The sequence below is a fragment of the Oryx dammah genome, unplaced genomic scaffold (genome assembly GCF_014754425.2).
Source record: "Oryx dammah isolate SB20612 unplaced genomic scaffold, SCBI_Odam_1.1 HiC_scaffold_11050, whole genome shotgun sequence".
Classification (NCBI taxonomy): Eukaryota; Metazoa; Chordata; class Mammalia; order Artiodactyla; family Bovidae; genus Oryx; species Oryx dammah.
In genome coordinates, this window is record NW_024080444.1 from 10,544,182 (window position 1) to 10,560,793 (window position 16,612).

Sequence of the window (16,612 nt, forward strand, 5' to 3'; positions counted from 1 at the left end):
GGAACCAAACTCCTGTCCATTTAAATGCAACCCCAGGAAGGCTAGTATAGTGATACATTTCATCTACAAACTTCACTGTAAAATAACTGGGTACGAAACGCTGGATTTTTCATCTCAACAGTAGCAAATATCTATGTACAAACGGGGATTGCTTTTCTCAAAACTGGACTCTCTTCGTTTCCTAAATTCACTTTACCATTGTGGTTTGGTTACTTGTTTTTGATGGGCAGAGTTGCAGTTAGGATCACGGAAGGGAGTTCTTGGACTGGTTAGGTGGCCAGGCAAGTTAACCAACGAGCTCATTCTGGCTCCAGAAAGGGGAGTAGGTCATCCCTACTTGCCAGAACTGGATCATTCCCACTCCCTGACACCGGGAGTGGATCATCCCTACTCCCAGAAACTGGGAGTGGATCATCCCCACTCCCTGCTGAAGAAGGAAGACAGTCACTGCCAAGCTCTCTGCCATCTGCGACTCTGGACTTGATTGTCCCCATAAGACCTTCAAAGGATTTGAATGTGACTGATTTCTTCATGTCTCCAAGCTTCCTGCAGATGGCAGAGCCCATGGTGGAGAGGGCAGCTGACGTCTTTTGTTTCACGTAGGCGTTGGAGACCTGAACGTCGTGCCAGCTCTTGGACAGATTCTGCCTCAGCCCCAGGAAGGCCGTAAGGCCCAGCTTCTTCTTGAGCTCCACACAGCGTCTCTCTTTGGCTGCCAGTGCTTGGCGTAGCATTACAATTTCTGCCTCCAGTTTAGCAAGCTCAGATTTGAGCTCCTTTTGCTCTGCCTCAGTGAGATCCTCTGGTTTGGCAGTCAAGTGGGATTCATAAGGGCCTGCAGAGGTTTCTGTCAAGGAGTCTGGCATAGACTGAGAAAGAAGATCTTCATTAAGAGAGTCCAGGTCCAGTTCTTGGTAGAGCGAGTTGAACTCGTGACCAGAGGAGAAACAGTCTTGGCCAGCATAGTTGAAGTCTAGGCCTTCAGGGTCAGACTCTAGGGTGGGGTGGGACTCTAGGCAGGAAGGATCCATGTCTTGGCTGGTAGAACGGACGCCTTGGCCAGTGAGTGAATGTCCTGGCTGCGGAGTAGATGCCTTAGTTTATAGGGTCCACTTCCGGCTAGGGTTGGGGGCGGTGGCTGGAGGGTAGGGTAAGTTGGGTTGGGGTTGTGGAGGTCGGACTTCCGGCCTGAAGGCGGCGGAGGGCGGAACTTAGGCTCAGTGCCTGCGCCTCCAATATTCATAGCAGCTTCGACATCACAACGTCCCTGTGAGGTAGGTACTGCAGCAGTTGTCAGGGAGAGGTATTTGCCCTCCTACCTCAGTGGATGACTGGTTCTGGCCTTCAAACCAAATCTGACTCCGTGTACGGACCTCTTTCCATCACAGCAGCCATTTAAAAAACACTGAAAATCAGTTGAACTTTTTTGTGCTAACAGATTTATAACAAAGCCTCATGCATGAAATAAATAAAAACCACCTTAAAGTGGGACAGGGAGTCTAGAACTCCAATGGGTACCCTCCCAATTTTCCCTTCCGAAGTTCCCAAAGGGGCCTGAGAAACTTCTGGCACCACTTATAAAGTGTATTTGAAGGCCCCCTCAAAGCTCTTAAATTTAACAGTGCCCCCATGGTATGAAGTATGAACAGTGCCAGAGGCTTGGGGTGGTGGAGCTTAGAAAATGAGCCTGACCAGTCACAACTGTCTGTCATTTTGAGGAAGGAAAGGGAGGGAGAATTAGTAAATTTATAATAGTTGTGTCAAGTTTAAGCTTAAGAAAAGCAAAGGTTACTGTATTATGAGAATTTAAGAGAGAAGAAATATGATATATGCAGATATATTCATGGGTTTTCAATTTTTTTTTTTTCTTTTCCAAGCATCCACTTACATTTCTGAGGGCATGTCTGTCCACATACACAGTTATCAGTTGTGGGAGGTGGTCCGCACAGAAAAGTAGTAGTAGTAGTTGAACAGGCTCTATCAGGGTGCCAAGCTACCATATCTCCTACTTCAATCAGAGCTGGTAACTTATAGAGTGGAAAAATCAAGACTTCAGTCCAGTGAGAGCAGGTGGCTAGGTATCACTTAGCTTATTACCTGGCTGCCCATTCCCAGGGAATAGCCTTGAGCAGGTCTTAGTTTCTAGTGGTTTTGTTGGATATTCTGGTAATCCTTACAAGCATGATCTTGTGGAAGGTGATATGATCCTCAGCAGATTTCAGCAATTTGCCATACTGATGTCTATATAGCTACAGTGAAGCATCTAGCTGGGCATCCAAACCAACTATAAACCTTTGGCTTTATATTTAATAATCCTTTCATATAGCTCAGTAGTGTTTATTATTGGCTTACCTTGAAGCACTGCCTCCCTAGATTAAAAAAAATGAGGATTGCCCTTGTGGAAACATGAAGGCTGATAAGGGATTTTCCTGTATGTATAAAGGCCTGAAAAGGGCAATAACGACTGCTTAAAAACTGTTTTGTTCCAGAGGGTAGACTCTTCTTCCATTGCCTGCAGAAACACTAGTGGTTTCAGGAACGTTCTGACTCTGAACCAGTATTCTTCTTTCAAAACTGAAGGTGAAGGGCAAAGAAACCTCTGAATTAAGCTAAATAATCTGGAGCACACATTTGTCTATTCCAAGCCGAGATTCCACATCACTGGATTTGAGTCTGCACTTGATTATCCTCTGAATTGTTGCAGCCACCAACCTCACTGCCTATTTTCTTATTTTTCTGTTTCCTCACCCTTTAGTTTAGTGTATGAAATCTTTTGTTAAGTTTGATTCTTTTTGTAGAGTAATGATTTCTCTCATACAAAATTGACCTGTCCTCTCTGAGCAACTTTGTTTCCAGATTCCAAATCAAAATATAGCCTCTGGAAGGGGGCCTCCTATCTAGTAATGTTCTGACCTGAGTAGACCTGGAAAAATAGGTAACACAATGAAATAATCCATTTTATTAGGCTTATGCATAACTATGTACAACAAACTCATGTATTTTGGAAACATAGATCTTTCAAATGAAATTTCACTTGATTTATAGTGATTCTAAGAAACTATTTGAATAAACTGTTTTTTTAAGATGTAAAATACTGAGCTACTGCCTCATGACTTTAGAAGCTCACGTCTCTATATTAGACAATGAAATAATCTGTATTATACAGCAAGGCTTACAAAACTGTTAGTCTGAAACTGAAAGCTTTCTGATGCTATTTATGCACTTCTGATGCTATTTATGCTTTCTGATGCTATTTATGGCTTCCCTGACGGCTCAGACGGTAAAGAACCTGCCTGCAATGTGGGAGAGCTGGGTTCAGTCCCTGGATCGGGAGGATCCCCTGAAGAAGGGAATGGCTACCCACTTCACTGTTCTTGCCACTGCAGTATTTCTGCTTGGAGAATCCCATGGACAGAGGAGCCTGGCAGGCTACAGTCCATAGGGTTGCAAAGAGTCAGACGACTGAAGCAACTCAGCATGCACACACATGTACTAAAACCAGCCAAAAGATTTGATTCAGTAACCTCTGAAAAGAGATTTTGAAAATTATTTTTATTCCTACAGTGGTTTGCTATCTTTTTTTGCCAAGGAAGACATTATTGACCCATTTTTAGTAAAGAATAAAATTTGAATTATTTTTCTAATAAGAGTAGTGGATTTATACTAATCCTTTGTAAAGGTAAGTGATACAACAAAATGATTGTTTTTCTTTTACTGTTTAGAAGCCTATATGTTATCTTTTAGAAGTGAATTAGTAAAACTTGAGTGTAAAAGCAGAGTTATACCACTCACCAGATCTGGGTTGTTTGGGGATGGAAGGAGTGAGATTGTATTAACTGATACTTGAGTCGAGAAATGGTTCGGGACTTGCACCAGTGTCAGCAATTTTCACTACTTCTTTTGTTGCACTGTGTTATAGGCTAAGTTGCTTCAGTCTTGCCCGAATCTTTGTGACCCTGTGGACTGTAGCCTTCTAGGCTCCCCTGTTCATGGGGTTCTCCAGGCAAGAATACTGGAGTGGGTTGCCATTTCCTCCTCCAGGGGATCTTCCCCACCCAGGAACTGAACCCACATCTCTTAAATCTCCTGCATTGGCAGATGGGAAGTGCCACCTGGGAAACCCCTTTCATAACTTCTTTTGTTATGAAAGGTCAATATAGAGCTTCCTGATTACATCAACTCTTGTAAAATAATCCACATTGGTGGTTAAGATTGCTTCTAAAGAAGTGATAACTCACCCTGTAGTCTGATCATTTGCACTGCTAGATTTAACCATAGTGATTTCCCTAGGGCTTTATTTCTATGATGACAGAACTATAATACTATCGTGAATATTTTGTTCATTTTAGCTGAATACCAGGAAAAATGTTCAAATATTTAATTGGGCCTTAAAATAAGACATATAGTTGAAAACCTAATCCAGTCAGAATGTTTCAAGAGTAGGAGGAGAAAATTGGTAGTTAGGCTTTTCTTGTGGAAAGCCATAATATTATATTTGATTTCAGTTTATAAGTTATTTTCATAACTATCTCAAATCACAGCCCAGCTCCATCAGTAATGTATGCAGTGAGTCACCCTCCCCATAGATATTCTCCAGCATGAGCTGATTTATTTGCTGTGGTTTATAGCTGCTTGAGTTATTGGTAATAATCCTCACAGTTCAGCAGTTGAGTTGGTCTTCATTTAGAACCAGGATGGCATTTCCTTTCAGTGGCCCTTCTACATGGACTAATTAACTAAAAAAATAATGAGGTGTATTACAGAGTAGGATTTTCCTCTCTGAAGCCCAAACATACTCTCAGGAATTAAATAGTAGTTTATTTTATTTGGAGAGTTATTCACTCTCTTTGGTGGTGTATATAATTGTAGCAAGAATTCCCGGAGGAATCAAATTAAAATTCAGAATCTGGTTGTATCTGAAGAACTAGTGTTCTCTCCCCTCCATTTTGCAATAGATGATATGTATGAGATGAAGTGGCTTATTAGGAGGAATTTTGTGTGTGGCTCCTCCTCAGAAGAAGAGGAATTGACAGGGAGGTGGAAGGGTGAAAAGAAGGGAAAGGAAAATGATCAAGAGATATAGGAACTTTTCCAATTAAAATAAATTAATTAATTTAAAAAAGATATAGGAACTTCCCTAGATTAAAAATGAATATTTTTGTTGTTGGGAATGTGAAGGCTATATAAAGACCTACAAAGGGTAGTTGGATTTCCATGGTGACTCAGTAGTAAAGAATTTGCCTGTCAATGTAGGAGACTCAGGTTCAGTCCTGGGTTCGGAAGATCCCTTGGAGAAGGAAATGGCAACCTGCACCAGTATTCTTGCCTGGGAAATCCCATGGACAGAGGAGTCTGGCGGGCTACAGTCCATGGGGTCACAAGAGTCAGATATGACTTAGTGACTAAAAAACAACAAAGAGTAGTAAGGGCTCTTTAACCACTATTTTGTTCCAGAGAATGGACTTTTCTTTTGATGCTTGCAGAAACATTAGTGTTTTCAGGCATTTTCCCAGATTCTAAATGAGAAACTCTCCTCCTAATGCTGAAGATAAAAGGCGAAGAAGCCCCAAAACTAAGCTAAATAAAGGGCAGTATGTGTCAGACTTTACTTTTTTGGGCTGCAAAATCACTGCAGATGGTGATTGCAGCCATGAAATTAAAAGATGCTTACTCCTTGGAAGCAAAGTTATGATCAACATAGATAGCATGTTGAAAAGCAGAGACATTACTTTGCCAACAAAGGTCTGTCTAGTCAAGTTTTTCCCGTGGTCGTGTATGGATGTGAGAGTTGGACTGTGAAGAAAGCTGAGTGCTGAAGAATTGATGCTTTTGAAGTGTGGTATTGGAGAAGACTCTTGAGAGTCCCTTGGACTGCAAGGAGATCCAACCAGTCCATTCTAAAGGAGATCAGTCTTAGGTGTTCTTTGGAAGGAATGATGCTAAAACTGAAACTCCAGTACTTTGGCCACCTCATGCGAAGAGTTGACTCATTGGAAGAGACCCTGATGCTGGGAGGGATTGGGGGCAGGAGGAGAAGGGGATGACAGAGGATGAGATGGCTGGATGGCATCACCGACTCAATGAATGTGAGTCTGAGTGAACTCCGGGAGATGGTGATGGACAGGGAGGCCTGGCATGCCGCGATTCATGGGCTTGCAAAGAGTTGGACACGACTGAGCAACTGAACTGAACTGATGAGCAGACTTTAGGGGGATTTTCACAACAGAATATGTTCTCATTTGTTTTTTTTTTTTTTTTTTCCAGTTGGATGAGGCAAGTGTAGCGAATAGATTCTCCCTTTCCAGAAATTTTTATTTTATTTCTTCTTACATGATGAAAGATAGTATGTTGGATGGTAAGTCCTGGGAGCGACAATAGGGAGTCATCCAAGAGAAGAATGTATGTGAAGCTGGTACATGAGCCAGAGAAGACTTGGTTAGTTATGGGCTGAGAGAAATAGGTTGTCTGTGCTCTGCCAAGGAACCTAGGGTTTTTTTGTGTTTCTTTAGTCAGGATCTAAAAACTAGGAGGATTCCTTAAAAAGGAACCAGGGGATTATCGAAAGACATTTTGACACACTTGCTTCTCACTATCACCCTCTTCCCCAAGTAACACACTTCCTGAAGTACATGCAGTTTCAACAAAGGCACAGACTGCTGTTAAAATGTGTATTAGGGACCCAGATTACTTGATACTTTAACTAAGCAGGAAAATTTGTCTGGAGGATGTTGAGATTTTGAGTACACCTTCCCTCAAGTGACTGGGCGCAGACTGGACATCTACAGAGAAAACAGATTAGAATCTCATGTAAAGGCTGGTCCTGAGCATAGAGGACTCCAAGAAGTAACTGGGAAGACTTGGCAGTGGAAGGTGTGCTTAAGTCCTGAAGCTTGGCCCTGAGGATTTAGAACTAGTGAAACATGGGGGCCAGAGCAGTTTGACTCACTTGTATCCATAGGCTGCAGAGGCCTGGGAACAATCAGGCTACTACCAGTAGAAAATTCACAATCTTTTAAAGGTTATGGCCATCGTGGTGAATTTGTTATAACACAAAAAGCCTAAGTCCTGGACTCTACTGTATAGTTGCTTAGCTATTCTTGTTTTAAAACTGTCATGCCTTCTATAGCAACAGCATAACTATTTTATTTCCTTGATTCTGAGACACAGTCAATTGTAAGAAACATCTTCATTTTAATAAGAGGTTTCTAGGAGGAAAAACCTGTATTAAATCCTGCTGATTAAATCATTCAATCCCAGTTTTAGAAACATTAAAATATCACAAAATGTGAATATTAGAAGTGAAGAAATACAGTAGTAATGAAGCAAAGTATAAACACTAATGGCTGTGGTTGATTCTTCTATTGGAATTCCAAATGGACCTTCATTTGCACTGGTTCCTCTTCTCTTTCTGAAAGAAGGGACAGAGGGAACTTAGCATTTATTAAATACCTGCTACAATAGTAAAAATAATGGTGATATCTAATGTTTATTGATTACTTACTATGTGCCAGAAATTGTTCTAAGTGCTTTCACATATGTTATTTCATTTAATCCTCATAATAATCTTGAGAGAGAGAGAGATTAGAAATACTGTTAAACTCTGTGAGACTAGTTTCTCCATTTCTGCAGATTGAGAAACTGATAGACACAGAAAATAACTTGTAACATAGTTCAGTTCAGTTCAGTTCAGTCGCCAAGTCATGTCCAACTCTTTGCGACCCCATGAATTGCAGCACTCCAGGCCTCCCTGTCCATCACCAATAAGTAGCAAATTTGAGGTATTAATCTGTAAACTGAGGGCTGCTTCACTTTTTAAACTCACATTTAATCTTTTCATTATCTTCCTCAATTCTGAAAAATATTATGCACACAAAAGTATATATAATATACATACTTCTAAAAAATTATGAATATAACTATGTACTCACCACTCAACTAACAGTGTTTCCAGTGTTTTTGAAGCTTGATACATCACATCCATCTCATTCTGTTTCCTCCCCCAGTTAATCTCTACTACTTGGGGTGATCATTCCTTTTTTTCTTCATAAGTTCTTACCACCTTTGTGTCTATAAATAATGTATTATTTAGTTTTGCCAATTTTTGAACTTTATTGAGGTATAATTGACATGTAACAGTTTCAAGTGTACAACATAATGATTTGATATTGTATATTTGTTGATCCTTGAACAACATAGATTTGTACTGCACAGATCCACTTATACATGGATTTTTTTTTCCCCAGTAAATACATACTGTAGCACTGCATGATCCACAGTTGGTTAAATTCATTATTGTAGAACCACAGATACATAGAGCCAACTGTAAATTGTATGTAGATTTTCAACTGTGTGGGGATTGGCATCCCTAACCTCCATGTTGTTCAAGGATCAACTTTATTGTGAAATGATCACTATAATAAGTCTAGTTAACATCTGTCACCATTTTTGAATGTTATATAAATGCAATCATATGTTATGCATTCTTCTGTGACTTGTCCACTGTTTTTAAGATTCATTCATTTTGGTGTTATTGCTATAATTTAACCATTTTCACTGCTGTATAGTAGTCCTTGGAATGCCTATAACACAATGTATTTGAACATTCTATCTATGAAAGTTCTTTACCAAGATACTGAGTGACTAGAAGGTGAGTTTTTCTCGTATACCACCCCAGATCAGAGGCCTGTCCTAAGTCTATTCCTGCATATACATTTAATGTTTTCTTGCACACATGACTGCATTTGTTCACAGTAGACTCTTCTTTGCTGAAATGTATCCTGAAACATATTTGAGGTGTTATCTTTTCAGTCTCATTTCTTTTACTTCCCATCATACACTTTATACTCCAGGGCTAAATTATTGCAGTTCTGAAAACTTCAAGTTTACTGTATCCTCTTGCCTATAGGCCTGGGCACATGTCACTTTTTCTGCCTGCAATGATTATTTCCTGGCTGACTCTTGCCCACCTATCAGGAGTTGTCTGGTTACAAAAACCGTCTTCCACTACCTTCTGGTTTGGAGTTTCTCCTTGAATTAACAGAGGGGACTTCCTGCTGTCATCTCAGGGTTTAGTCAGAATTGGTTTTCTGCAGTATCCAAAGTACTATTGAATAAAACTGCATATAGTTATACTTGGTGCCTGTAAAGATTGTATGAAAGGTATGTTTTGTATACTAGTAACTAATCTAGAGCCAGACATCCTGGAATGTGAAGTGAAGTGGGCCTTAGAAAGCATCACTACGAACAAAGCTAGTGGAGGTGATGGAATTCCAGTGGAGCTGTTTCAAATCCTGGAAGATGATGCTGTGAAAGTGCTGCACTCAATATGCCAGCAAATTTGGAAAACTCAGCAGTGGCCACAGGACTGGAAAAGGTCAGTTTTCATTCCAATCCCAAAGAAAGGCAATGCCAAAGAATGCTCAAACTACTGCACAATTGCACTCATCTCACATGCTAGTAAAGTAATGCTCAAAATTCTCCAAGCCAGGCTTCAGCAATATGTGAACCGAGAACTTCGTGATGTTCAAGCTGGTTTTAGAAAAGGCAGAGGAACCAGAGATCAAATTGCCAACATCCACTGGATCATGGAAAAAGCTAGAGAGTTCCAGAAAAACATCTATTTCTGCTTTATTGACTATGCCAAAGCCTTTGACTGTGTGGATCACAATAAACTGTGGAAAATTCTGAGAGAGATGGGAATACCAGACCACCTGACCTGCCTCTTGAGAAATCTGTATGCAGGTCAGGAAGCACGAGTTAGAACTGGACATGGAACAACAGACTGGTTCTAAATAGGAAAAGGACTATGTCAAGGCTGTATATTGTCACCCTGCTTATTGAACTTCTATGCAGAGTACATCATGAGAAACACTGGACTGGAAGAAACACAAGCTGGAATCAAGATTGCCGGGAGAAATATCAATAACCTCAGATATGCAGATGACACCACCCTTATGGCAGAAAGTGAGAGGAACTAAAAAGCCTCTTGATGAAAGTGAAAGAGAAGAGTGAAAAAGTTGGCTTAAAGCTCAACATTCAGAAAACAAAGATCATGGCATCCAGTCCCATCACTTCATGGGAAATAGATGGAGAAACAGTGGAAACAGTGTCAGACTTTATTTTGGGGGGCTCCAAGATCACTGCAGATGGTGACTGCAGCCATGAAATTAAAAGACGTTTACTCCTTGGAAGAAAAGTTATGACCAACCTAGATAGCATATTCAAAAGCAGAGACATTACTTTGCTGACTAAGGTCCATCAAGGTAAGTCAAGGCTATGGTTTTTCCTGTGGTCATGTATGGATGTGAGAGTTGGACTGTGAAGAAGGCTGAGCACCGAAGAATTGATGCTTTTGAAGTGTGGTGTTGGAGAAGACTCTTGAGAGTCCCTTGGACTGCAAGGAGATCCAACCAGTCCATTCTGAAGGAGATCAGCCCTGGGATTTCTTTGGAAAGAATGATGCTAAAGCTGAAACTCCAGTACTTTGGCCACCTCATGTGAAGAGTTGACTCATTGGAAAAGACTCTGATGCTGGGAGGGATTGGGGGCAGGAGGAGAAGGGGACGACAGAGGATGAGATGGCTGGATGGCATCACTGACTCGATGGACGTGGGTCTGAGTGAACTCCGGGAGTTGGTGATGGACAGGGAGGCCTGGCATGCTGCGATTCATGGGGTCGCAAAGAGTCGGACACGACTGAGAGACTGAACTGAACTGAACTGAGCTCTAATAAACAGGAAATATGGAAATTCCATTGTTAAAAAATGTCCTTAGGTTGGGGGTAGGGCACGAGTCATATCCTTGTTGGTAAAAGAGAGTGGGAAAAATACAGATTATTTTCATTTGCCTTCAGGTCTTTTGGCTAGATTCCAGAGAACTTTCTCCAAGAGCAACAAGATAAATCCCACTTTCTTTTCCAGGAGTTTTTTTCCTGGCATGGAAAGAAAATCTGTCATTTGTTTTCCTCTTTGTGTTTTTCTGACACTAGCTGCTTATCTGTTGAATATCTCACCAAGAAGTACCTCAAAGGATGAGTGCAGATTGCAAGTAAAAAAATCATAAATTTGGTTGTATATTTTAAAAGAAAGCCTTTTGATTTTTGAATAGTTTTAGATTTACATTTTTTAAAAAAGGACTTTATGCAGACCATTTTTATTTGTAACACATTTTAAAAATGTTTTTGTAATTAAAAATTTTACTGAAGTATGGTTGATTCACAATGTTGTGTTAGTTTCAGGTGTATAGCAGAGTGAATCAATTATACATTCACCCACTCTTTCTTAGATTTTTTTCCCGTGTAAACCGTTACAGAGTAATGAGTAGAGTTCTCTGTGCTATACAATAGGTTCTTATTAGTTATCTTTTTTTGTATATAGTAGTATGTATATGTCAACCCCAATCTCCCAAATTTATCCCTCTTCCCCTTACCCCCTTGGTAACCATTAAGTTTGTTTTCTACATCTTATAACTCTATTTCTGGTTTGTAGATAAATTTATTTGTTATCTTTTTTTTAATAGACTCCACGTATAAGCAATAGCATATGGTATTTGTCTTTCTCTGTCTGACTTCACTCAGTATGACAATCTCTGGGTCTATCCATATTGTTGAAAATGGCATTATTTTGTTCTGTTTTATGTCTGAGTATTATTTAATTGTGTATATGTACTGTATCTTCCTTTTCTTTTTTTTTTTGCCATGTTGTGCAGTATGCAGGATCTTAGTTCCCTGATCAGGGATCAAACCTGTTCCCCCTGCAGTGGAAGCACAGAGTCTCAATCACAGAACCACCAGGGAAGTCCCTGTACCACATCTTCTTTATCTATTCCTCTGTTGATGGACATTTAGGTTGCTTCCATGTCTTGGCTATTCTTTTTGAACCATGGTTTTCTCCAGATACATGCTCAGGAGTGGGATTATTGTGTCATATGATAGCTCTATTTTTGGTTTTTAAAGGAATCTCCATGCTGTTCTCCAGAGTGGCTACACCAATTTACATTCCCACCAACAGTGCTAGAAGGGTTCCCCTTTCTTCACACCCTCTTCAGAATTTATTGTTTGTATATTTTTGATGATGACAATTCTGACTGGGGTGAGATGATACCTCATTATAATTTTGACTTGCATTTCTCTAATAATTAATGTATTGACTATCTTTTCATGTGCTTTTTAGCCATCTATATATCTTCTTTGAAGAAACAAGATCTTCTATCCACTTTTAAATTGGGTTATTTTTTTAATATTGAGCTGCATAAGCTGTTTGTATATATATTTTTACATTTAGATTAAAGTTGCAGAAATAGTTCAGAGCATTCCTATATTGACTCACTCAGTTTTCTCTTATTAGTGTCTTATATTACTGTGCTACATTTGCCACATCCAAGGAACCAACATTGGCATATTTCTGTTAAGTAAATTCCACAATTTGAATCCTCTAATTATTCCCTGATGTCCATTTTCTATTCCAGAATTTCATCCACAATTTGTACCACATTACATTTAGTCCTAGTGCCGTTTTAGCTTCCTTTGGCTTGTGACAGTTTTTTGGACTTAACTTGTTTTTGAGGACATTGACAGTTTTGAGTAGTGTTAGTCGAGTATTTTGTAGAAGTCTATCAATTTAAGATTGTCTGATGTTTGGGAGGGGATAACCACAAAGGAGACTGTCATTCTCATCACATTATATCAAGGATACTATCAACATGACATCACTGAGTTTACATACTTTTTAATATCGAGTTAAATGACTGAGTGGTGAGAGCATCAGTATTAGAGTCTGAAGACTGAATTAGGATCATGATTCTGTCATTTATTAGTTCGTGACCTGGTAAAGTTGCTTAATCCCTCTGTTCCTTGTCTCCTTGTCTATTAAGTGATAATAATGATAATATTTACTGTATTAAATTAGTAGATAATTTTTACTGTATTAAATTGGATAATATTTACCTTATTAAATTAATAGATACATGAAAAACACTTAGAGTAGTGTTTGGCACAGAGGAAGTAGGGTATTGAGAGGGCAGGAAGGCCAGGGGTCTCCAAATGGAGGAAATAGGCTGCAAGTGTCAGACATTTTTTTAATCTCTCCCTTAAGCAGCAGGAGGAAGCAAACTACAAGTGTCAGATTTTTTTCCTTCTCCATACAAAATTAAAAGGAGGTTTCTCTTAAAATTCTGTGTTGCCATGGCAACACCTGGTTCCACCTGAACTTAACTTTTCTCAAACCTTGAACTAACCAATGCATTTTTCTTACGGAAATGTTTTTATTCAGCTATGTTAATGAAACTGTGTATTTGCTTTGGAATTTACCTTTCTTCAGAATGATTCCAACTAAGACTAACTTTTTTTCTTTTCTCAAATCTTGGGCTGATAATAGCTCAACAAACCAGTATTCATATCAGTTGTTTTATGGCTGGGGGATGACACACCTCATGCCATCCTATCTCAAAAATGCATATTGTGGGAGAGGGGTCTGGTGAAACTCCCTCAGACTTGAGGTGTCTCTCTTATATGATTAACAGCTTTCTAACAGACATAAAACAGCTGGCTAAAGACTAGAAGGGGGACACGCTTTCTGCCCTCTTCTGATGTCTATGTCGGATGCTTTGTCTATCTCTTTTATACTTTAATAAAATTTTATTACACAAACGCTCTGAGCAATCAAGCCTCGTCACTGGCCCCGGATTGAATTCCTCTCCTCTGGAGGCCAAGAATCCTGGCATTTTTCATGGCTCAGCAACAACCTTTCAGTATCAGTTTTGACTATTTTTTGATATTATTGACTAACATGAGATTTGTGTATTTCTATTACTGTGTCCTCTGGTCTCTCTCACCCTCAGAAATTAAACTATTGGTGTTCAGTGGTAAAACAAAAATCACAAATAACCTGGTTTTTAAACTTTGAACATGGGAAGATCTTCGTCTTTTTTATTTCTTAGAGTTTTGAATTATCCCTAAAATATTGTACATTGCTTTAAAATTTGCATTGTCTGCCAACAAAAATACTTCACAAGGCACTCCTTTGAAAGATTTTTATTCTCATTTTGTTTGTATAATTTAGTTACTAAACTTGTGCTATGTTCACTCACAATTTGAAAATTTTCTTCAGAATACTGATTCTTTTAGTCATTGACCCACTGATATATTTCTGTTTCCGAGGCCAGGAGTGCAGTTCTGATTAAAAATCTATGAAAAAGAGTTATTACCATTTTCTTCCCTTTGGCCCAAGCAAAAGAATTACAGGGTTTATTTCAGCTTTTATTAGTATACAAATGAAGATTTATTTACTTTTTCACCACATAGTTAATAATTGATCTGAATATCTCCAATAAGGGAAGTCAATTGCATTTACAAACTTGCATGTCCATTTTCTGATGTATTTTCCAATTTCCTATTTGAAATTCTTAGTGAGAATTAAACATATTTTTGAACTGAAATAATCCATGGGGTTGCAATCCATGGGGACACGACTCAGCGACTAAACAAGAATAGTTGATTTACAGTATTGTGTTAATTTCTGCTGTACAGCAAAGTGATTCAATCATACATTCTTTTTAAAATATTCTTTTCCATTATGGTTTATCATAGGAGATTGAATATAGTTCTCTGTGCTATATAGTAAGACCTTGTTGTTTATTCCCAAGTGATAATTTTGAAAACTGATGATGAATATTAAAATACATTATTTTGATGTTAGAATTTTTGAAAATCCCATTGGAAACTTCACAAAATGTTTTATGCAAATTGAAATATGCATACTTTAAAATATTTTTGTCTAATACTTTATATTTTTCCTGGAAATGGTGTAATTCTGGCTGTTAGTCTCTTTTCTTTTTGCTTTATTTCTTGGTAATGTTGGCCAATAGAATAGAGGCATTTGTAGAGAATCTGTGTATATGTGTCTGTGTGTGTATGTGTATGCATGCATGTGTGTGTGCAAGTGGGTGCTTAGGCACGGGCATGCTCCTATGTTGGATCAAAAAAAAAAAAAAGAATTTCTGCGTTTACTTTTAGCAGCCGAGAAATTTTTCCTGAATACAGTACCTACTATTACTCACTTACTCTTTTAAGCACTTCACCTACTTTATCTTGTTTGATACTTACAATAATCCTGTGATACCAGTACTCTTATTTTTCCCATTTTTACAGGTGAGGAATCTGAGACAGAGAGAGGTTGGATAACTTGCACAAATTCACAGAGCTGATAAGTGGCAGAGCTGGAATTCAAACCTAGGTCTATCTGACTCCAAAGTTCAACCTCTTTACCATTTCATGTTACCTGGAACATCCTTATTATTTTTCTCTTGAGGTATGATATATATAACTCTCATAATTGGAGAGGGAAATGGCAACTTGCTCCAGTATTTTTGCCTGAGAAACCCTACGGACAGAGGAGCTTGGCAGGCTACAGTCTATGGGGTCTCAAAGACTCGGAGATGACTGAAGCGACCGAGCATGCACACATGCACACACATATCCTTCCAGGCTTAATTTTAAAAATTGAGACATAACATATATAACGTGGTCAAGTCTTGAGTGTATATCTCAAGATAATTGTACATATGGACACAACTATGTAACATCCCCCCAGATCAAGGCATGGAGTATTTCTGACACTCTAGAAGATCATCTCATGCCCCTTTCCAGTCACAGCCATTCTTCCCTCAGAGGTAGTCATCAATCTGGCCTCTGTTAACATAAATTCTGCCTCTTCTTGAACAGTCTATAAATGGAATCATGTAATAAACACTTTTGTGTGTGACTTCTTTTATTTAAATTTACGTCAGATTTATTTAGGTTGTTATGTGTTTATTTTATTATGTCTTTTTTATAGCTATATATAATATCCATTTAAAGCTAACAGTTCTTTCTAGTTGCAAAAGAAAAGTTTTGATTATACCCTGCCAGGCTTTTTTCCCTCTGTGCATATATGATTACTAGATTTGGATTATATATACATTTCTGTTTTATAACCTGTTATCTTCTCTTATCAGTTTATCATGAACATTTTCCATGTCATTAAATATACATTCTTTTATTATGATTTTAAAATATTTTAAAAACATTTTTATTTTAAAATTGTTTTTGTGTGTGTATATATGGTGATGGGAGAATATGTAAATCACTCACAAGACACAGAATTCAAAAGATACTAAAAGATATGCAATGAGAAATCTCCTATCCTTACCCTACCCTACCTGCTTCCCACCCCTACCCCAGGATCCTGTGTTGCTATTTTCTTTCTTTCTTTTTTAAAAAACTTTACTTTATATTGTAGTATAGTTAATTAATAGTGTTATGCTAGTTTCAGGGGTACAGCAAAGTGATTCAGTTATACATATAGATGTATCTATTCTTTTTCAAATATGCCATAGAAGTTTTTCCCCTGGAGTGAAAGTTCTGAACCACACATCAGGCTTCCCAGCCTGGGGGTCTGACAGTAGGAGAAGAATCCCCCAGAGAAGCTGGCTTTGAAGACCAGTGGAGTTTATTTACAGGAATTACACAGGACTGGGGCAAATAGAAACTTCACCCTTGGAGGGCATGCACAAGGACCTGTGAGCACCAGGCCCCAGGGGAAAAAGCAGACTGGGCCAGACCTACCTGCTTGTATTA

At 38.8% G+C, this 16,612-nt stretch overlaps 1 protein-coding gene across 1 annotated transcript; it reads right to left on the minus strand.

The window, feature by feature from the left end:
* Positions 1 to 299: 299 nt before the first annotated feature.
* On the minus strand, positions 300 to 1,031 carry LOC120860194 (tumor protein D55-like). Its single transcript, XM_040235973.1, has one exon. The coding sequence runs from the start codon at positions 1,029 to 1,031 to the stop codon at positions 300 to 302; it is 732 nt and encodes a 243-aa protein (XP_040091907.1).
* Positions 1,032 to 16,612: the final 15,581 nt, after the last annotated feature.